Source organism: Zingiber officinale, chromosome 3B, assembly GCF_018446385.1.
Source record: "Zingiber officinale cultivar Zhangliang chromosome 3B, Zo_v1.1, whole genome shotgun sequence".
NCBI classification, from domain to species: Eukaryota; Viridiplantae; Streptophyta; class Magnoliopsida; order Zingiberales; family Zingiberaceae; genus Zingiber; species Zingiber officinale.
The window spans coordinates 96040536-96063737 of NC_055991.1; the positions used below are offsets into that span (position 1 = coordinate 96040536).

At 38.8% G+C, this 23202-nt stretch overlaps 1 protein-coding gene across 5 annotated transcripts; it reads left to right on the top strand.

Moving 5' to 3' along the window:
• The first annotated feature begins 10458 nt into the window (after positions 1-10458).
• On the top strand, positions 10459-22279 carry LOC121967138. 5 transcript variants are annotated; one of them, XM_042517183.1, is made up of 5 exons: positions 10459-10962; positions 11103-11270; positions 12857-13068; positions 19780-19854; positions 21656-21683. In XM_042517183.1, the coding sequence occupies exons 1-5, from the start codon at positions 10483-10485 to the stop codon at positions 21666-21668; spliced, it is 948 nt and encodes a 315-aa protein (XP_042373117.1). In that variant the 5' UTR covers positions 10459-10482; the 3' UTR covers positions 21669-21683. The 5 variants fall into 5 exon arrangements, with proteins under 5 accessions (XP_042373117.1, XP_042373115.1, XP_042373118.1 ...); XM_042517181.1 differs by lacking the exons at positions 19780-19854; positions 21656-21683 and adding an exon at positions 21914-22279; XM_042517184.1 differs by lacking the exon at positions 19780-19854 and having other exon boundaries at positions 20132-21864.
• Positions 22280-23202: the final 923 nt, after the last annotated feature.

A 23202-nucleotide genomic window follows, 5' to 3' on the forward strand; every position in this document is an offset into this window, starting at 1 on the left:
TTAGATTTGAATTAGATTTCAATTAATTTTGAATTTGAATTAATTAGGTTTGAATTAAATTAGGTTAGAATTAATTTGAATTAAATTAGGTTTGAATTAATTAGGTTTGAATTAAATTAGGTTTGAATTAGATTTCAATTTTGAATTTGAATTAATTAAGTTTGAATTATATTTGAATTAGATTTCAATTAATTTTGAATTTGAATTAATTAAGTTTAAATTAGATTTCAATTAATTAAGTTTGAATTAGATTTGAATTAGATTTCAATTAATTTTTAATTTGAATTAATTAAGTTTGAATTAGATTTCAATTAATTTTGAATTTATTCAAAGAGGTTATTGAACCCATGTTAGATTCAAACTTAGTTTTGGGTTAATCAAGCAGACATCCTAAGGATAAGTTTCAGTTCAGTGGCGAGGCATATGACCTACTTGAATACCATTAGACCATTTACTGAAGACTTTCCAAACTGTTCCTGCCCAAAAAACTTAGTACTAAATTTTGGTCTAACTAGCCCATGTTTGACTGGGGTAGCTTCGGTCAGATCCACTAAGTCTAGTGCGCCAGGTAGAATTCCATATTCATCCTAGATATGCCTTCGACAAAGTTTCCTTAACGTACTATCATCCCAATCCATTCCGATGTTATGTTGTAGGGTTTGGTAAACCTTTTTCATCTAGCCATTCTAAGCAGAAAAATAATCCTAAGGCTAAGTATTGAGTTTGGTTTAATTAAGTTGGTTGGATTGTTTTTCTATTTGCTCCCCCTGAGTCATAGCTTAGATAAGGTCTATCTAAGTAATGGATTTGACTCTTAGGGACCAAGTAGAGGTTTGGTTCAATTTGTTTGGTTAAAAATTTTGTTTGAACCTATGCTTGGACTTGACTTCTAGTATTTTGACTGATTAAGGATAAGTATGATTTGTTTGTTTGTTTGGGTTTGTAACCAAGTCCTGATTTGTTGTACATGGCTCGTTGTGATCCAAGTACCATATTTAGACACTTGGATCCCATTTCGAACCTTTCCAACGTTTTCTTGAGTCGCTCGACTTGACCTTTCAAATCAGAATTTTCTTCCTCAAGTTTTTCAACTTGAGTTGAAGTTCCGATTTGAACTCGGTTAGTTGAGTCACTCAAGTTAACTTGTTGCTTAAGGTAGTCTATTTCCTTAAGTAACAAGTTATTTTTTTTTTTCTGATTTTGACAATTTTTTAAACAAACATTTATCTACTTTAAGAAAATTAGACTTTGAATAAATCGTTACCATATTTGGATCTTCAGATCCGGAGCTTCTATCAGACTCGATGTCGATCTCGGATTCGTACTCTTCGTTGGACTCGGACCCAGAATCTTCGTTTCTTGCTATAAATGCAAGGTGGCTCGAGTGCTTCGTTTGCTCCGCGTCGGATTCATCGGAAGAAGTTTCGTCCCATGTCGCTTGAAGAGCCTTCTTTCGTCTTGTTGATTTCGGTCCTTCTTCTTTCCGATTTGGACATTCATTTTTGAAATGCCCCTTCTTGTTGCAGCCATAACAGGTCACTTCTAATTTGTTTTGGATCTGATTCGGAGGGGTCTTTTTGGTGCTTCTTCTAAACTTCTTTTTAGTCAACAACCTTCGGACCATGTTGACTAATTCTTCTTAGTTTGTTGAGTCCGAGTCTGGTTCGCTTTCTGACTCTATCTTCTTTTTTGATTTTGTTTCCTTTTGTTTGATCCTATATACAAAGCTACACCTTTCTCGACATGGCTTGTGTTAGACTGTTCGTGTAATTCCAATTCACAAAATAACTCGTCTAACTTAAGAATTGAAAGATCCTTGGAAACTTTGTACGCATCTACAATTGATGCCCACAAAGCATTCCTCGGAAAAGCGTTCAGAGCATACCTTATTGTGTCACGGTTTTCAAGACTATGCCCGATCAGGTGGAGGCCGTTTAAGATGTCCTTTAGTCGAGCGTGTAGTTGCGAGGCCGTCTCTCCAGGAAACATTTTTATATTCAATAAATTATTTAAAAGTAAATCTCGTTTGTTAACCTTTGAGTCGTCAGTTACTTTGTGTAGCTTGACGCGAGTCCCACAATTCTTTGGCGTCGTCGTAGGGACCGATTCAGTTCAACTCCTCCATAGTAAGCCCGCACTGAATGGTGTTGATCGCCTTGTAGTTCAATTGTGCCTTCTTGATCATTTGGGGAGTCCATTCTTCTGGTTCTAGTGTTGTTCCGTCCTTTGTTGGGGGAGTATATCCTTTCAAAACGATGAACCAGAGCTCGATATCGGACTTCAAGTAACACTCCATCCTATTCTTCCAATAACTAAAATTTTCTTCTTTGAATAGTGGAGGTCGGACAGTACTATATCCTTCTTGATACGAGTTCGTCATCCTTGCAAGACAAAAATTTAAAAATATTTCCAAGACTTTCGTCTTGGGATTAGTAGTGCCTGAAAAATAAATAATAAAAATATTCTAAAGGAAAAAAAAGAAAGTTTTTTTAAAAAAAAATGCTTTGAAAATCGGTTAAGAAATTTCAGAGCTAACCAGCTTTGATACCAATTGATAGATCGATTTAAGCGATAAAGGGGGGGGGGGTGAATATCGCGCGTTTAAAAACTATTCTTTTGATCTTTTGAAACCAAAGTCGTGCAGCGGAAATAAGAAAAAAGATAAGGTTTTTTACTTCGTTCGGAGCCTAGCTCGACTCCTACTCGAAGGCCCGCGGTCCTTGACCGTACCGATGAGCAAACCACTATAATCCTTCTTTCCGAACTCCTCGGAAAGAAGTGAATCGTACAAATACAAATATATTTAAGATAGTAACACTTCTACTATCTTATAGAATTAAAGTACAGTGAAAAAGTAAAGCTATACCGACAAAAGTAGTAAATCGTAGCTCGGTCGGCAATCGTATGAAGTTGCTTGCAAAGTTGATGATGACTTGTTGTGTGAGTAGCTTGCAGAAGTACATAGGAGTCGATCAGAAAAGTTCTTATTATCTCTTACTTCGAGCCTTAATTTATAGGAGTATGAAGGTTCGGTCGACCAATCCTTCTTTTCGGTCGACCGAACCAGCTTCGATCCCCTCCAGCTGGAATCTGACGTTGGCTCGAATCTCTGGCATTAATTTGTCTTTAAGTATTCGGTCGACCGATCATGCCTTTCGGTCGACCAAATAGCTTCCTTCCCTGTTCGTCGTGATTCTGCCGAGATCATCCTTTAATGCTGAATAAATGTGATTGGATTGGTCGACCGATCCCCAGGTTTGGTCGACTGACCAGCTTATTTCCTTTGCTGCTGATCGATGCTGATGATCTATCCTGTGCTGAGTCACTAAGGTTCGGTCGACCGATCTTATAGTTCGGTCGACCGATCAGTCTTTGATCGGACTCTGATCTAATCTGTTCTGAGATGTTAGCTGCTTTGTATTGATCTTGTTCGGTCGACCGAACCACAGGTTCGATCGACTGATCCAGTCAGTCCTGCAACAGAAAGTTAAGCAAAAACTATTTCCTACAAAACAGATGTTAGAACAGTAGTAATATAAAGCAAGATTAATAATATGAAAGACAGTATAACTATCTTGATCTCAACTTGGAAACCTTCCCGGTTTCTTCAGTTGGATCAACGACCTAAGGTTGTTCCCTTCGGGAACCCGACCTCACAGTCGCTCCTCCAGTTGTTTACCTCAATCTACCCGCCAAACTTAGATCCTCCAGATCTAGTTTGGACTTTTCACTTAGCTTTGATCGGTTCGCCAGGAGTTTTCCCTTGATCTTAGGTCCTCCAGACCTCTCGATCATACTGCCAAGCTTCAGGTCCTCTCGACCTCCTTGGACTTGCACCTGGGTTCCGCGATCTGCTAAGATTTCTCTTGCCTAGCCTCCAACTAGGTTTTTCTTGGTTGAGTAAACATCCTGTACACTCAGTCAACTTGTTAGATCATAACAAGACTTAACTTGAACCTTTGACAACATCAAAACTCAGGTTTGATTCTGGTGCGGCTTGCACCAACATATACAACCTACTCCACTACTTGAGGAAAACCCAACCCACAACGGAAAACCATCGTAGCAAAAAACAAGGGTAGTAGACCAAAACTCGATATAAAATCCACGAGTACAATATCTACACATCACAAGTATGTAGATCACAAAACAAGGAAACAAAGTCTGAAAGTAGAAAACCATATCCACATGAGGTGAGGGACTAGCGATTGGAACCTCCTGACAGCCTCAACTTGAAATAGAAATAAATCAATGGGGGTGAGTTCAACAACTCAACGGGTATCAAGCTGACATGCATAGTAAGATATATCTAACAGTAATAATCATGGAGTAAAGTATTCTGATAAAAAATAGGAAATGCGAAAACTGAACAAGAAGCTGTACTCACCAGGACCTCCTATCCGGATATAAGGGTCGTCAGACCAAACACATCATGTCTCCTATATGCATGCCAATCATATGCAAACATAAAAATACAGCATCCAAAATGTAGCAATCAGAAGCAATAAATGCAATCCATGCATATGATGCAAACACCGGAACCCAAATCTCCACATCTAAAGAATCCAAAAACAAAATATCTTACCCTATCCTACCTCAACGGTGGAACCACAATGAATGGCTATAGGGATTGGCGGAGCAAGACTCGGTGGAAGAAGCTCGGCTGTGGGAGATGGTTGCTGCTCCTACTGCGCTGTAGGTTGTGACGCTGAGCCAGTGGCGTCCAACCAAGGCTAGGGCACAGATGGGCTGGAGTAGCACGGTCCGGTGGTCGGAGCGGCGATGGGCAGAGGTGGAGCGGCGATGGGCAGAGGTGCAGCAGCGAGAGATCTGAGAGATGGGAGAGGGCGACACCTAGGGCACTCTTGCTCGGGCTGTGGTTGTCGGTGGTGATGAAGATGCGAGGAAGATGGGAGAGAAGCTCGACAGATGCGCTTTGTCAGTGAGGAAGAAGAGGAAGCGATGCGAGGCGGCGCCGTGGGCTCGGGAATGTGATCGGGTTGGGGGAGTTGGCGCAAGTTGGGTGAAGGAGAAATAATCAAGAGCAAAAGAATAAGTTAGGTGAAGAAATAGGGAGGAAATTAGGGGAAAAGAAATAAACTTAGGGCTTTTCAAATAAAGCCTAGTTTATTTTCTCAATCAACTCCCAATTAATTGGGATACTACAAACAGGCTTTCACTTAGCTTAAAACTTCATCTCCTTAAACTCGTCTTACGAGCTCCGAAAAATTCTCAGAAATTTTTAAAAATTTCTAAAACTTCCCTTATAGTTATTCGACCCTTTTCGGTATTTTATATTTAGCAAGTCGATTGTTTATCTAGCGGTACCAGATAGTATACATTTTTTTTTTACCGGATTGGGCTAGATGGCTGTTGCCCCCTCCTCAACTTTTTTAATATGAGAAGCATATGAAGTATAGGGATAGAGATTCAATGAGAGTTGAATGGGAGGCACATTATCACTTCTCCTTAATATAAATATATATATTTCACCCACTCGATATGAAATTTCCGACTTCGTCCTTGCTCATATACCTATTCGATCAAATATCCTTTATACCAATAAATTTTTTTCATTACATCTCATTATCATCCTGGGCATACTTAAAAAATTTATTATATTTTAATTTTTTTTATTTAATATTATAATTTAACTCTTAAACCCTAAAGATAAAATGATAATTTACTAAAAGGTGTATCCAGGTTTTCGAATTTACCCAAAGGCGCATACTACTTTGTTATTTATCAAAAGATGCACCATTTTACATGTTTTTCCCATTCTACACTCCTGATTACTTTTTTTTTATTTTTTTATTTTCTCTGTCATTTCTCTCTTTTCTCTTTTCTCCTATGCATGCAACGTTTTTCTTTCCTCTCCTCTTTTGTCCTCTCTTTTTCACGTCGTTTCTTCTAAAAATATTTTAACAGCTCTGAGAAGCTGAAATAAATAATGGATAGCATATTTGAACTCCTTACAACCTCAGAAATCCATAGGAACTGAAATGGGTGCAATCAGAGCTCTCTAGTCCCATCAGTGTATTTTGGTCGAAATCCATTGATGGGCTTAGAGAGCTCTAATTGCACCCATTTCAGTTCCTGTGGATTTCTGGGGTTGCAAGGAGTTTAAATATACTATTTATTATTTATTTCGACTTCTCAAATGTGTTAAAATATAATAAGGAAGAATTGTCAAAATTCTCCAGATTGGGCCTGATATGGAATCATATCAGACCTAATGTGGGCCTAATATGATTCCATATTAGGCCCAACGTGGAGAATTTTGATGATTCTTTCTTATTACGTTTTAACACTCCTAAAAAGTCAAAATAAATAATAGATAACATATTTGAACTCCTTGCAACTCAAGAAATCTAGAGTAATTAAAATGGATGCAATCAGAGCTCTCTAGGCCCATCAGTGGAAAAGAGAGGAAAAAAGATGAGACGAAAGAGAGCAAATATTGCATGCATAGGAGGAAAGAGAAGAGAAAGAGAAATGACAGAAAAAATAAAAAGAAAAGTAATCAGGAGGGTAGAGTGGAAAAAGTACTATAAAAAAGTATATCCTTTAGTAAATAACAAAGTAGCATGTGCCTTTTGGTAAATTCGAAAATCTGGATATGCTCTTTGGTAAATTGCCGAAGATAAAATCCTAAATGACATATCCATAAGATAAAAAATAAATAAAATACTATTGCAGTGTGCAGTCTGCAACATAAATATATTATATATATATATATACACATGATTTTGATATGATGACCCACTTTCAAGTTTGATTGAGTATATGGGGTGCTCGAAAATGATCCAGATGCTCGGATATATGCGAGAGTTGTAGAGGTAGTCAGATACCATATATATATATATATATATATATATATATATATATATATACACACACAGAAAGAATTGTTATGCTACGAACTATTTCTTATGGATTGCTACGGACTATCCTCGTGGTAGGTTCATGTCATTGTTTTTAAATACAACTATTCTTTTTTTTTTTCTTCATTCTCGTCGAAATTGTTTGTTCTCATGGAAATTGCTAGCAAGGCTCACCGTCCCTCCTCGCCCGCCGGTCACCAGCCCGACCACTGACCGCCTGCCCACCGCCGACGTCCTTCGGTGGCCTGGACCCTCCCCAACTACTATAGCCTGGAGGAAGGTGAACCCTTGGGGGATCACGACATGGACTCGATGGCGACGACTCAATCGCTGTTGGATTCCAGCTGCGATATGACGCGATCGCGACCAAAATTCGGTCGTTACCGGACCCTGGCCGGTTCAGGGCTAGATTGCAGCTAGAATTTGGCTGAAATTTGGTTGTGATCCGGCCGCCACGCTAGCAACCACTATCGCAACCAGATTTTGGTCGGATTGTGGTCGAGATTTTAGCTATGATTCGGCTCGAATCCTAGCAAGGTAGGCATGGTGGTGTGGGGGGGGGGGGGCCAGTGAGTAGTCAACGGTGAGGCAGACACGATTGGCATATGGGCAAGTGATTTCGACGAGGAGAACGAGGGAAAAAAATGTAAGAGAAAAAGTTATATATATATATATATATATATATAAGGGAAAAAAATGTAAGAGAAAAAGTTATATATATATATATATATATATAGAAATTTTAGCCTGCGGTGGCTTATGTGCGGTTTTGCTGCGGTACTAGCCACGTCAGCGAGAAAACACAAAAAACTGCTCTCCTCTAATCGGCCTGGACCGATCAGGCTCCAACCTGATCGGTCTGGGAGTCTCCTGATCGGTCCCCAGACCGATCAACCAACTCTCTGTGAGAGTTGGCTTCGAAGCCTGATCGGTCTGTGGACCGATCGAGACGCCTGATCGGTCCAGGCCGATCAGGAGCACAAGCCAACTCTCACAGAGTTGGTTGATCGGTCTGGGGACCGATCAGCCTAGGGCCTGATCGGTCCACAGACCGATCAGGAGACTCCCAGACCGATCAGGTTGGAGCCTGATCGGTCCAGGCCGATCAGAGGAGAGCAGTTTTTTGTGTTTTCTCGCTGACGTAGCAAGTACCGCAGTAAAACCGCACATAAACCACCGTAGGCTAAAATATATATATATATATATATATATATATATATATATATATATATATGCACACTAATTGCTTCGGATCCATGTCTTTTGTTTTTTTTATTGTTTAAATGCCATTTTTTTTCTCAATCCTCACGGAACTCGCTGTGTAGTCACTGTGCCGGCTCTGTAGAGCCGTCAATTTGGGTTGGGCCCGTCGGGTTGGCCCGTCCCGTCAAACAATTTAAGCGGGTTGGGTTGAAATTTTATCAATCCAAATCCGCCGTGGGACGACCTGCCTAGGCCCGTGACCCGCGCGGGTTGGCCCGCTCGGGCTTGGGTTGACCCGCGGGTTGAAAAACATATGTAAGCTAAGTTTTAGGCCAATTTATTATTTTTTTTGTTATAATTTTGAAATAAAAATATTACTTTTCATCCAACATAAGTACTCGTTTGTGTTCATTTATATTTAAAATGTATGTTTATGTATACATTTAATTATACAAAACTTTTTCGAAGTAAAATATTGAAGATATGAAATATTTTTTAATTTTTTAAAAAATTTTGATGAGCCTGCGGGTTGGCCCGTCAAACTCGCAACCCGCCTTAGAATGAGTTGGATTGGAAATTTCCTAACCCGCTAAGTTGACGGGTTGGCCCGCCCCGCCCCGCCAAATGGTTAGCTCACGATGGACCGACCTACCCCGCCACGGATTGACCCGTTTGACAACTCTACTGTCCTGCCCTCCAACCACTAGCCCGTCCGTTGGCCGGCCGCCCGCCCGCTGTTCTTACCTCGTTGCTAGATTCTAGTACGTAGGATGGTAGTTAGAATCCTGGCCACAATCCTATCAAAATCCGGCCATGATTGGTGCCGCTAGCATGACAACCAGATTGTGGCTGGATTCCGGTTACAATCCGGTCAAGGTTTAGCCACGATCGGAATTTAATTGCAATTGGCCATGATCTGGTTGCCACGCTAGCAATTATGATCACGGTCGAATTTTAACCGAATTGTGATCGGGATTCTAGCCGTGATAGGCTAGAATCCAGCAGTGAGGCAGTATGGTGGGCGGGTGGTCGGCTGATGGTTGGACGGGATATGGAAAAAGAACACAAATAGTTTGTAGTAATCCATCAAAAATGATAGTAGTATATATATATATATATATATATATATATATATATATATATATAGCTGATGGTTGGACGGGATATGGAAAAAGAACACAAATAGTTTGTAGTAATCCATCAAAAATGATAGTAGTAGTGTATATATATATATATATATATATATATATATATATATATATATATATATATATATATATAGATTAGTATTTATATTTTTTTACCCACACAGGAAAATATAATTCTGGATAAACACCTCTATATATATATATATATATATATATATATATATATATATATATATATATATATATATAATTAATGTTGTTATGCTACGGACCTTATTTTACGGATTGCTACGAACTAAGCTCTACGTCATTTTTTTTAATACCGTTTTTTATTTTTCATTTTTTTAATGAAACTTTTTCTCTTTCCTTCGTTCTTGCAACCGAAGCTCACCGCGGCTCCACCCTCGTGCCTCCTCGCGCCCCGCCGCCGACCGGCAGCCCCGCAGCTGGCCTCGCGCCCCATCGCCGACCGACCGCCCTCGCTGCTGGCCTGGCAAACTCGCGTTCGGTCGTGACGCGTCCGGAATCCGGCCGCGATCACGCCAGATTTCGGACACGATCGCGACCGGAATCCGACGCGCGATCGCAGCCAGATTCCGGCGCGATCGCAGCCGGATTCTGGTCGTGATTGCGGCCGCGCCGGATTCCGGCTATGATCTCGCCGGAATCTAGCACGATCGCGTCCAGTCGTGAGCGTCCAATCGCGATAGCGTCCGGAGTCCGGCCGCGATCCCCGACGGGTTCACCCCTTGGGCTATAGTGTGGGTGGGTCCAGGCGGCCGGAGGTCGCCGACGGTGGGCAGATGGCCGGTGGGCAGGGCGGGTGATGGGCGCGGGAGGAGGCGCGGTGAGCACATTCGTTTCGACGAGAACGAAGAGAAAAAACAGAGAAAAAGTTGTATTTAAAAAATAAATAAAATATTAAAAAAAATCAAATTATGTGGTTGCGGACGAATCCGCATGCCAAGATCCGTATTTTAACAAAACTCTCTCTCTCTCTCTCTCTCTCTCTCTCTCTATATATATATATATATATATATATATATATATATATATATATATATATATTAGCATTTATATTCTTTGACCCATTCAGGAAAAGATAATTCTGGATGAACACCATGTTACCATTCCGACCCTAAAAATTATCATGAGTGTGCATATTACCATTCCGACCCTCTGCTATTTCATTTTTCTAATAATTGATGGTATTTAGTGGGGTAGCTGTCACGGCGCTGGTGGCGTTTATGGTGCCAGCCAGGTCCCAGGTGATGTTTTCTTTGAGAATAGAAAAGAGCAGGGAAGGGAAGGAGATGTTAGGAGTAGCGGCGGTGGATCACGCCTTCCATTCTTCTCATCCCTTTCACCCCCATCACACTTCCTTCTTCTCCTCCTTCCTACCCAATCGCCTTCCCTTTATTTCCTCCTCCTCCGCATCTCATGGAAGAACCCTCTCTCTCAGTCGCCCTACCAACTCCTCTCTCCGCGCCAATTCGACCTCGGTCGTGCTTCCGGAGGGGGAAGAGGACGGCTTTGAAATTGAGGTGGAGAATGTCGGAGAACACAAGAATCGTAGGAGGAGGATTCAGTCCAGGATCCGTGTTAACGCCGAGTTGGACACTGTGTGGAGCGTCTTGACGGACTACGAGGGCCTCGCTGGTTTCATCCCCAGCTTGGCCGTCAGCCAACTGCTCGACAAAAAGGACAAGTTTGCGCGACTTTTTCAGGTGAGAGGCACTTTGGATTCGATTCCAAAGCATCGATTAGATTCAGGATGAGCTTTTATGCTTGAGATAATAATAGAATCCTAGAACCATTTCTTTGAGTTTTGAGCGACTCGTATGATAAATATTTCTACCCTCAACAGGTTGGCCAACAAGATTTGGTCTTCGGCCTAAAATTTAATGCGAAGGGCGTTCTAGACTGTTATGAGAGAGATCTGAAAAATTTACCTAATTCTCGGAAGAGGGACATCGATTTCAGGATGATTGAAGGTGATTTCGAGATATTCGAAGGCAAGTGGTCCATTGAACAGGTAATCATCTTCTTTTTATCTTTTTTATGAGTAATTTGTGAAATCTTCTCTTCCAAACTATGCTAGCTTATGTGTATTTCATATGTATTTAACGATACCAGTGAGACTTGAATCATCTGCTTTCCTAGACAGCATCTACCAAATCAGAAGTAAACAACAGAATAAATTTGACTTTTTGGTAAATTGCGGATGCAGCCCCAAAAAAAAAATAAAAAAAATCATGCTACACAACTTACCAGCTTCCTGCTATTTGTGATCCTCAGAGTTTGTTCTCTTGACCTAAACTCATCATCCAAAAAGCATTACTTATTTCTCAAACTGTATATCTATATCTATCTATATATATGTATATATATATAAGTCTCTTCTTCTTCTTTAAATCTCAAATAATGGACTTGCATTCAAATTAATGCTAACTAATCTGATAGAGTTCATATCAAACTCACCTTGACTAATGCAAACATTTAGAGCCGGCGACTGCCGCCACTATTAGACTCTATTATCATGCAGAATTCCAGCAAGCTTCCTGGCAAATTGGTGTTGTATCTCTTGTCACAAAGCACTTGAATGACATGTGCTTGGATCCCATAAAAATGCCCTCAAATAAACATCAGACCCCAAAGTTTGATATCTTGTTTCAATCCCGTACCAAGTCATGAACTGACAGTTCTATATTTTGGAACAGGTGTAGATCTTCATTTAATGAGACATACTGTTGCATTTCAGATAAAGCAATTTTTTTGGTCAAAAATAAAAAAGATGCCTCATTTTAATTAGAATCGTCAAAATGACACTCCTTTTTCATTTATCATCAAAACAGGACCCCATTCCACCTCACTCTATTTTTGTTCCGCTAAATATCCTTATTTTCGGTACTTTTATAGCAGCTATGTGCCATAACTTCTATAACATAGAAAAAAATTGACTGAAAATATAGTTGTAGTAGCTATGGATTGTAACTGCTACACAGTTGTAATAGTTATGGTTCTTAGCTACTACTACACAATGGTAGCAGTTATGAATCATAGTTGCTATAATATAATATTGATTAGACATAAAGTGTCTATGTTGTAGCAGTTATGATTTATAGTTGCTACAACATATTGTTGATAAGTATTGACCAGAGATGTAATAGCTGTAGTTCATAGCTTTTATAACATAGTGTTACTTTGTAGCATGATTCATAGCCACTACAATATTGTCAAAAACAAGGGTAGTTTTGGGTAAAAATGATGAGGTGGGATGAGGTGCTATTTTGATGATAAATGAAAAGGGGCCCTTTTGATGATTAACATAAAAGGGGCTCCATTTTGATTTTTGCCCATTTTTCTTTGAATCTTAAGAGGAATTTGAAATATTTATATTCAGTTATATAGTATGTGGATGTACAAGTTATAGTTTGATCAATAAAATAATATCCAATGATTATCTATGTGTAATAACAATGAAACAAAACAGTCACACATAGATAGTGTAAACACAATGGGCTTTTGTGAATTTAAATTTGCAGTTTAATATGCATTTTAACTTCTAGAAGTATAACCTAGCTTGTTGAACTGGAATACTAATTATGGCCTTCTGTGTAGACTGACTACCCCATTGGCAGCGACCCTCAGAGTTTTGTAGATGAAGAATTCCAAACAATATTGTCTTACTTTGTGGAGCTTGTTCCCAAGCTTTGGTTGCCTATTCGTCTAATTGAAGGGAGAGTTTGTAAAGAAGTGAAAACTAATCTTCTATGTGTCCGAGAACAAGCTCAAAGAGTTCAAAGATTGAAAGGCGAAATGCATGACACCTGGTAATCCAGAAAAAACACCCTTTTCTGCAGCATGATTTATATTTTGATTATATTAACATGGTGGAATTATGTCGAAACTTTGTGTAATGACAGAGTGGGAAAGAGGAAAGGAAAGAATAGAAGAAATGATGATTTCAATAAACGTTAATTCCTTATCATGCATAAACCATTATACTACAAAGGATGCACATTTTGGAAAGAAACTCTTTACTAATCTCTAATTATCCTTATTACTAAATTTAATTATTATTGCATTCTGTTGCACTGCTGACTTGTGGATGGAAAGCAATAAAACCTAAGTCTGCTATATAATCGCGGCATATGCTTGAAATATTAGCTGTTAGTTTGTCTTTGCTATTTATTCAACATCATTAGCTACCAAACAAGGGAGCCTGTTAGAAATTCAGGGAATCATTATTAGTTTATATGATGAACTAGTCCATGAGATGTTACATGACTGTAACTTTCCTTGAGTATTATTAAATGTATTAGATCAATAGGGTTATTAGTGTTCTGGATTAGTCCCATATTAGATTTCTTGTGGTGGTAAAAGGTGACTACGCTTGCCTTCAGCGTCTCCGTCAATCCGTCCAAGGGTTAACACATAGAAGGTAAATCATGGATGACTACTAACCTTTTGGAATAGTGAATTTAGGTTGACTTATATATATTATGTAATGAGTATTTTTTTCATAACAAAGAATACAATAGTTCATTTCTCCCTCTTCTAGGTTAGGGCTTTTCCAAAAAGGTTATTCCCTTAAGGGGAGGTTGCTTTGCTGAAATTGGTGGCCACCCACATCACCATTGATATTCTACTTCTCTCTACAGTTGTTTTTTTTTTTTTGGCTAATCTCTAATCATCACTGTGGAGGGCTTAGCCAGTACGCTTTACAATCTATTTGAGTCCTTGAGTGAGCAGGCGTTGCTCTTGACCACATAAAGGACGAGCTTAAAGCTCTAAGCACTCAAGTCCAAGACCTAAAATGATTTTAAAAGCATGCAACACAATTTAATGAATTGACAAAGGAAAAAGATTGTAACATATATACTAGATCATTCATCATACATTAACTCATAAATCTTACCTAGGCCAAATAGGCTTCATCATCATTAAGAATAAAAGATCACTTTTTTAGAAACATCATTATTCTATTCTTATAGAAGACCACTTCCCTAGAAACAACTGATCTAGGCCTCAACATGAGTTACCCATCTCACCACGGTCTCAAATGAATAGAGTTTGCAATAAATATTGACAAAGTGATCCGATCCATTTTTGAGAAAAACATAGAACCCGTCACACAACGGTCTCAAATTAATAGAGTTTGCAATATAAGACATGATCTACATGACCTGATAACACAACTTGACACAATTAATAAAAACAAAATCTAAAAATATAACTCAATTCTTTTGAATGTGTACTTAATTTTACATCTTAAAAAATTACTTTTAAAAAATATACATGTAGTTTTATATCACATCATATAGGCTTTTATTGAGCCAAATGAACAAATACTAATAGAAAAGTATCCTCACCTACTTTAAAAATCAACATTATAGGAGGTGGCCAATTATAAAGTACTCCGTCCAAGCATCATTGAGTATCAAACTAAGAGTAAAGCCTTGATCGCAATCTTGGACTGGACCTTTAGGAAACCCTCAGTCATTTCATTATTGAACCTAGGATGAAAATTCAAACACAGGTGGAGTTGTTTACCCTAAGTTGATAGAAGAAGTTTGCTATAAGGATGGCGATATGCAATAGTTCATGAAGTCTCTTACATTCAAGAAATCAAGCTATTCGACCGGTAATGCAACCCCTTGTTGGATTTCACAAGGAAAATCAACTTGTTCGACCTGTCTTGGAGAACAAATAGACCTAACTGTTATTCCCGGATAGCTTCTGGAGTATGCAAACTGAATTTAAGCTCCTCAATGCTCCTCGCGACGATGCGAAGTGGGCCTACAAAACGCCCATTACGCACGTGCGCACGTGGCGGGCTCACAGGTGTGAGCACCTGCTCGCCCTGGGTTAAGGGAGCACCTGTCCTTTTATTTTTGTGTTAACTCCATTAACACATCTTCATTAATAAGTAGAGAATACACATCGAGAATTTCCGATGTGGGACTATTCTCCCATGCACTTTATTAATGAATAATAAATATTATTTTGGGCCGACTTTAAACATTAATTTCTCATTCACCCTTAATCGGTTTTGAGCAAATTAATAGTCTAAATCTATCTACGCGAATCGTAGATTTCAATTTTGAAGTCAATTACGACTTTCAACAATTGATGGCTTCCTTCCTCAAAATCGTTTTGGTCCATTTAAAGCCCCAATATCCAACACTAACTATAACTCAAACCTTAACATACAATGGCATAATTGTCATGGTAAAGGATACCTAGCATCAAATGCTCACAGTCATTGTTATAGAAATTCAAACGTGAACATAATCTAAAAGAAAAGCATTCAAATCCATTATAGTTGATCCCATCTGAAATCGGTAAAGCTGGACCACCGGTGAATTGGTTGGAGTATTAACTGGAAGAAGACCTTGCGGAGGTGGGGCCTGCAGAGAACACAAAAGGGGAAGGAAGAAGAAATGTCGGCAGATAGGCCAGAGAACCCCTGGTGCAGCCACTCCGATATTCAAGTTAGCGAGATGGAGGAAATATGTAAGAACCGTGGAACCTAATAGGTTTTTCACAATGAGGAAACATACCTGCGCCTATAGGGACGGGATCCTTTTATTACACTTTGTAATCCCCGCATTAAATAAATGTCATGATTCGATGTCATGTCAAAGTAAGGAAAGTATTTTATTAGTGTATTTTTACAGTGTTGAGCAATCACATTGCCCATATATTATGAGTATTCCATATCTGTGTAAATATATTGTCCCACGTGTCTCCGACAACACCACTTGAAGCATTAATTACAACATTGGGCCATAATTTGTGAGGCCCATTGGGCTTTCTACGGCTTAACCCAACTAAAGGAATGGTGGATCAGTAAAGGAGCCCAGTTTTAGCTAATGAGTTAGCATACCTAAGAGTATAACTTGTTCATTTTATAATGAGTCGAGGGGTGTTATGCTCCAGGAGTGAGGTTTTTGTTTAGGAGTTGCCTTAAGGGAGCAGAGCCTAGTGACTCAGGCGATCTAGTTGGGAGTTTTAAGAGAGTAGGACGTAGCGACTCGGGGGATTTGCTTGGGAGTCTTAAGGGAGTAGGGTCGGATGACTCAGACGATCCAGTCGGGAGTCTTAAGGGAGCAGGGCTCGACGACTCGGGCGATATAATTGGGAGTCTTAAGGGAGCATGGTCCAGCGACTCGAGGGATCTGATCGGGAGTCTTAAGGGAGGAAAGCCCAACAACTTGGGGAATCTGATCCGGAGTATTAAGGGAGCAGAATCTAGCGACTCGGGAAATCCGATCAAGAGTCTTAGGGAGTATGCCCAGTAAATCGGGGGATCCGATCGGGAGTCTTAAGGGAGCAAAACCCATCGACACCCATCGACTTGGGGAATCTGATCGGCAGTCTTAAGGGAACAGAGCCTAGTGACTCAGAGAATCTAGTCGGGAGTCTCTCGGAAGGCTCGACTGGCATCCACCCCTAGTGTCCATCACAGACTTTGACCTCCACATTGTTGGGACCTTAGATGGCTAGAGGGGGGTGAATAGCCTCTTTGAAAAACACTAAACACAAATTTCTTCAAGAACTTTGTTAGCACAGCGGAATTAGAAAACTAAAACAAGAAAGCACAGCACACTAACTCAGAGATTTACGAGGTTCGGGGATAACTTGCCCCTACTCCTCGGCGTGTCCGTAAGGTGGACGAATCCTCTTGATCTTTCGGTAGATCACACCCCGGAAGCTATCCGGCTAAAGGATTCTCCTTCTCGGTGGAGTAACCTCTCCACAAAGTCTTTAACAGCAGTAAGAAATTAAGCACAAGACTTACAGTAGTGGCTCAAGTGAAATGATCAAAGGAAGCTCACAGCCACAATCAGCGAAGAACAAGCACACTGCTTCAATCTTCCAGAGAGTTTTTTCTCCACAGTGTTTTTCACAGCAAGAGCACAAAAAGCATTGTTACGAGAGCCTTTCCTCTCCACCTTCATATGCCTCTCTGCTCTGTAACGGATCTCTGCCAAACCTGCAGCAAATCCCTGCAAATCCCTGCAACCGTCAACAAGGCAACGGCGCCAAAATTTGGTGTCGGCCTTTTTGCATGTCACAAGGCGCTCCAAATTAATAAAGATTGGAACCCATTTAAGCTAAAGAAAATGCGTGTAGTAAGGAGTCCCAAGTCGTATTTTTCCGAGGACTAACTAGTAAAAGTGTGTAAATTCTAGAGTTAGTTCCAATCAAAGTATTACATCACAAGATCAAAGAATAAGATCAAATAAGGTTCATTCTCATCTAAACATGATCCATTTCCTTCTCATCAAATAAGCATCAATTAAATTCAGATTTAAATGCACCATTGAATCAATTAATGCAATTCCCTCATCTTCAATCAAGAATCAATTCATAATCGCATTCAAATTCAACACTTAACTCATCCACCAAGTCTTCACTTCTCACTAACAATCAACCACATTCTACAAAGGTGAACAATGAAAAATTTAAGTGATTCATTCATCAATCAAGCTCATTAACAGCCACCTCAACATTCAATGAGTCAAACAAGTATTTCCTAAATTCATGAATTGACTAATCCTAACTTATAGAAACCGAAGCAAAGAATTTCAAGTAAAATAAAATTGCAAACCAAGTTAGTAGCTAACATTACTGTAATTGCAGAAATCTTAAGGAATTAGAATTCAAATCAGAAATAAGAACTGGGTTTTTTGCAACAAAGAAAATCAAAACAGAATTGCATAAGAAAAACTCAAACAAATTAAAATAGCAAAGTAATGGATCAGATCTGAGGATCTGAACAGGAACATCAACAATTCAAAGACAAAACAAATAAATCTAAACCCTAAGCATTCCTCAACCAAATCCCGAACTCAACCTTCTTCAATCTGCCAGGAAACCTCCAAAATAGAAGTGCTCTCGGAAACCTCCTTTCAAGCACCCAACAAACAATTCCTGAGCTTTCAGCTATTACCAGGGAATGATCCTAGCTCCAGGAAACCTCCCTTCAACTCACATTCCTCTGATAACCTCACCAGCCGAAAAACGGAGCATGAATCTGTGAATTTGCAAACCGGATCGAATTGGCCGCATCGTCCAAGTATTGCTGTGAAATGGAGATTGAAAAGAAATCAGTAGCTTCCAGGAGACCTCCCTTAAGCATCTGATGGATGAGAATACGCCGATCTGGAAACCTCCTCAACCGGGTATGCGGCGGCGGAACAGATTCAAAATCGCCATCTGGAGACCTCCTTCAAGCTCTCTGATCACCGGAAGATGAACGCCGGAAGCTGGATGATTGTTGTCGTTGAAGAAGAAGAAGCACCGGATCTGGAAATCGGAATGGGAGCGTCGGCGTCGCGCGAAGAAGAAGACGGCACTGTAGCTCAAAATCGCGAACCGAGCTCGACTGTAGCTTCTCACGCGAAACCTTTTAAACTCCTCAGATCTGATCGGACGGTCCATAATCATCGGATCTTGATCAACGGTGGAAAATAACATAAAATCTGATCCAACAGTACCGATCTTCATCTATGGTCCAGATCTACTCCTCATTAGGTTGGATGAGTCGGATCTTCAACGGATGGCTCAGATCTACTTGATCTTCAATGGACGGTCCATAATGCTCCCAGGCTTGATCGACTTGATTAGCCCTTGATTTGAGCCCAAATGCAGTCTGATCTGATCGGGTCTATGACCCTTTTGATGCCTACAAAATAATAATAAAATATTAGCATCAAATACCATGAAAATAGGCTAATTTACAATTATGTCCAAAATCAAATGCAATTATGAAATGTAATGCAAATATGAGTTTAAGCTATGAATAGACCAATAAAAACATGCATTATGATTCAAAATAATATAGCTAAAATCATGGTTATCAAATCCCCCACACTTAGCCTTGGACGTTCCGTTCAAGTCAAGAAAACTAAAAATCATCTCCAAACAAATTCCCTAGCAATACCTAGAAGATAGTAAAAAGAATTTAACTAAGACCATATTAAAGATCACAATAATCATGAATACAATCCAAACAATATTCAGTAGGTATGGTAGTTTCAATCCAATTGAAAAATTAAGCAAGTTGCAATCTCACAAGGGATTTACCTAATCTATCTCTCACACTCAAGCATGTGTATAAGTGGAGCTCACTCAATGCAACTCACACATTTCACTACCATAAGCTTGCTTATATTCTACTTCTCCACCACTATAAAACATAGCATACATGAATCAAAAGGAATTTATCATGAAGAATTGAAATGTAAACAAGAAGAACAATTAAAGTGGATGAAATGGCAAAAGAAAAGAATTCAATGAAGAAAATGAGAGATATGAGTATTGGAGGAATATACTTGATGAGTTGACCAATTTGATGTGAAAAGAGTTGTATACCATTGTCATTACCAATTCAACATATCAAGCTAACCTCTCCTTCAATTTGATGGCAAACAAATAATCTTGATACTCTATCTTCCACTTGATACTCTCTTGATGTGCCATTTTTCAAAAATTTTCACTGTATTTAAACTGTCTTTCCACTTCAATTTCAGGATTTGGAAACAACACCCTCCCCCACACTTAAACCATTGGACGGCTCGGACAATGAAACACCACATGTATCCAATGTATTTGATACTCTTCTAGCCATTTTTCTTCTCTTACTCTGCAATCATTCTCTATTCCTATTTTCTGCAGATTCATCTTTTCAAATAACAAATACAGAAAGTAACCAAGAAATATGATTCAGAACCTAAAATCCAACAAGAACTTAGATCATTACAGCTTTCAAAGAAGTAGAATATCAGCAACTTGCATATTCAGATTGTGCAGAAATCAACATTGTCTACGGTTGTTTCCACTTTCATCTTCAAATAATTCTTACACTATACTGTTTCACTGCAGTATCAGCAATCAAACCCCCAAGCATGATTTACTCCTACTGCTGTCCAGATTAGAAACTCCATGATCAAATACTAAATTCACAACCAATTCAATGAGATTCCAGAATTAAGACTGATTCCCTGATTCATGTACGTCGTTTCATGTGCTTCAAGGACCTCATAGAAGGACTGAATCTAATTCAGATTTCTGGCACTAAAAAGGTCCATAGCAATGCAGATTCAGATTCTGTTAAATCTCAAGTTTTGAAACTGAATTACACTTCCGAACTTGTTTTTCTGAATTCATGTTCAGATTCAATCATGCCATTCAGGACTCAATTATGAATTCAATGATGGTTCAAGGAAACAATTGTGCTATTTCCATCATCCTGCTCCCTTAAAATTCTTGAAAGCTGGAGACAAATTAACAGGATGATCAGTACATCATCAGCAACTTCTGAAATCTTAATTCTCAGATTTCAACTTCAGACTCAATTCCAGCTCATTGAATTTCCAGCGTCAACAACAAAATTCGAATTCAGATTTAAACTTGAAGTCTTTCAGCAATACAAATTCCAGCATTCTTCATAATTTACAAACATTTGTATGAATCCTGAGTTGAGACTTTTGAATTCTTTCACAGTAGCAATGTTCAGACATCAATTCCTGAAATCAGATTGTATAATCTGTTTCGTGCACAGTTGGAAAATCAATACTAAAACAACATCCGGATTTCAATGTTTCCATGAATGGATGGCTTTGAACTCTATTCCATGCATCAATGTGCAGATTTCTGCATTTTCCTACACAATTCTTGACTTTGTATCAACTAGTAATCTTGAAGCCACTAAAAATCCCCATCATTCTTCATCTAACTTCTAAAGATCTTAATAAATGCATACTTGAAAGCTTCACAGGTTTCGGCAGCTCCAACTCATCTCAATCCTCTTCCCAAATTGGCACAGTTTATCACCACTTTATCCTGCAAAATCTGCACTTCCATGTTGCTACTTCTCTATGTTCATTTCTATCCTTTGCAGCCTTTTGTTCTGTGAATATCAGAACTGAAATTAAGCTCTGATATCTAATTTATCACTGCTTCAGTATCAGAAAGCTGCCAATATTCAGTTAAAGAATTCCGGAATAGGTTGGCACAAGTTTTACTCATCAAGAGCAGGATAACATAAGACTAAGTATTCCTGCATTTCCATTTTCCAATCAGAAATTCTAACTTCTAAACACACCAGAGCTTATGAATCAATAACAAAATGACTTCATGGAACAGATCCTTGATGTAGAGTTTCAACCAGAGAATATGGATCTTCAGCATTCCCTTTGTTTAACAGTTTGGCACGCCCCTTGTGCCACTGTTTTCTTTTCCTGAATTCTAACAGCCTACCAGCTTCTCTATTTTATCTTGCAAGAATACCATTTGCTACTCCACTATTTCCACACTAACTGAATTTGTTCCCCACCTATTTCTGCAACTTCTTAAGCTTCCATTCCTGAACATCATGAGTGGTCTGATTTGAGCTTGTTTCTGCAGTGGCACATCTTAACTACAAAAGTTTCAACTCAATTCCCTTAGCAAATTCCCTGTTTTCATCAGCTTTTTATTTTCAGGTAAAGAGCAGCACCAATTCTCTGTTTTAAAATAATTCCATCAACTTTATACAAAAATTTTCAGCACTCCAGTATATTACAGGTTTTGAAGAAAAATTGCAAGAACACCAAGTACAAACTTAGACTCTTCATTCTGTTTTCTTTATTACTGCCCTTACTGCATTCTTGCATTCATCTTCAGCAGTCCAATTCCAGCATGGGTTCTCCAAAATTCCAGATTCCATTATCCCAGCAGAATTCAGTTACAATTCCAGCATTTTAACAAATTGGGCAGATTAAGTTCCCTGTTTTCAGATTCTAATCTTAAGTGAAAGGAAGTGCAAATGCTAGGACATACACCATTTAGGCATACCTCCAGTCTGATTTTGTTTTCTGCTTTAAGTTCCCAGTTTGTATCTCTGTTTTTCTATCAAATTCTCAATTTAAAAGTCTTGTAAACTTTGGAGCAGAAAGTATCAGCTGGATTTCAAATTTTCCATGAACAAATGGTTTTTAACTCCATTTCTGAATTCTGCAAAACAGCTTCAACATCTATTCTGCACATAGCAATTTCTGCAATTTTTTCTCTCTGCTGCACAAATCCACAGCTTTTAGCAGCAAAATCTGTAACTTTGATTTTAAGTTTCAGAAATGAAACTTCAATATAACTTTCAATTGTATCAGTCAAGAATTCAGATTAGTAATCCAATCCAATTAAATTCCAACTTCTCATTCCTGCATAGCAGAAATCTTCAGAATTGAGAATGTCTTTCAAGAAATCAGAACTAGAACTCAAATAGCATTAAAGTGAATGGAGCTTCAATTCAAAACAATGAAAAATAGCTTGTAGATTGGCACGAATTGGCACATCTTCTCATTGCTGCAGTTTACAGCATTTCCTCTTCCCTCATCCATTTTCCAGTTATTACTGAGGTTTCTATAGTTACAAAGTTCTTCACAAAACGTGCAGATTCTCTGGAACTGCACTGCACCTCTTTGAAATCAGAATACAAACTCCATTTGTATCACAAACCTGTTTTTTTTTTATCCAAATCTTGATGCTTGGAAAATTGCAGAACCAGCTAGCACTTCATAAGTCCAGAATTCGAATCTTAAGTTTTAGAACAGCATTTCAAAATCCATTGGCACAAATCTGAACAATTAGCATATGAGTATCAAACTTCTTATGAACTAATCGCCTTGAACTACATTCTGTACAGCCAACTGCTGACTTAGTTCTTCCAAAGGTATCATTTAGCACCAAATCAATTGAAAATTCAAATTCCTGCTTCTGTACAGTTCAGCATTACAAATTCAGCAGTACTTCCCAATTCTGAACAAGTCTGTTGTATACAGATTTTCTAACCATCCAATAGTTACAATTCTCAAAATCTACAACAATTTCATCTTACTTCTTGCATTTTGCTTGACACTGCAATCTTGAGAACTTGAATTCAGAAGCGTACTGTTCACAAACACATCACCATTTTG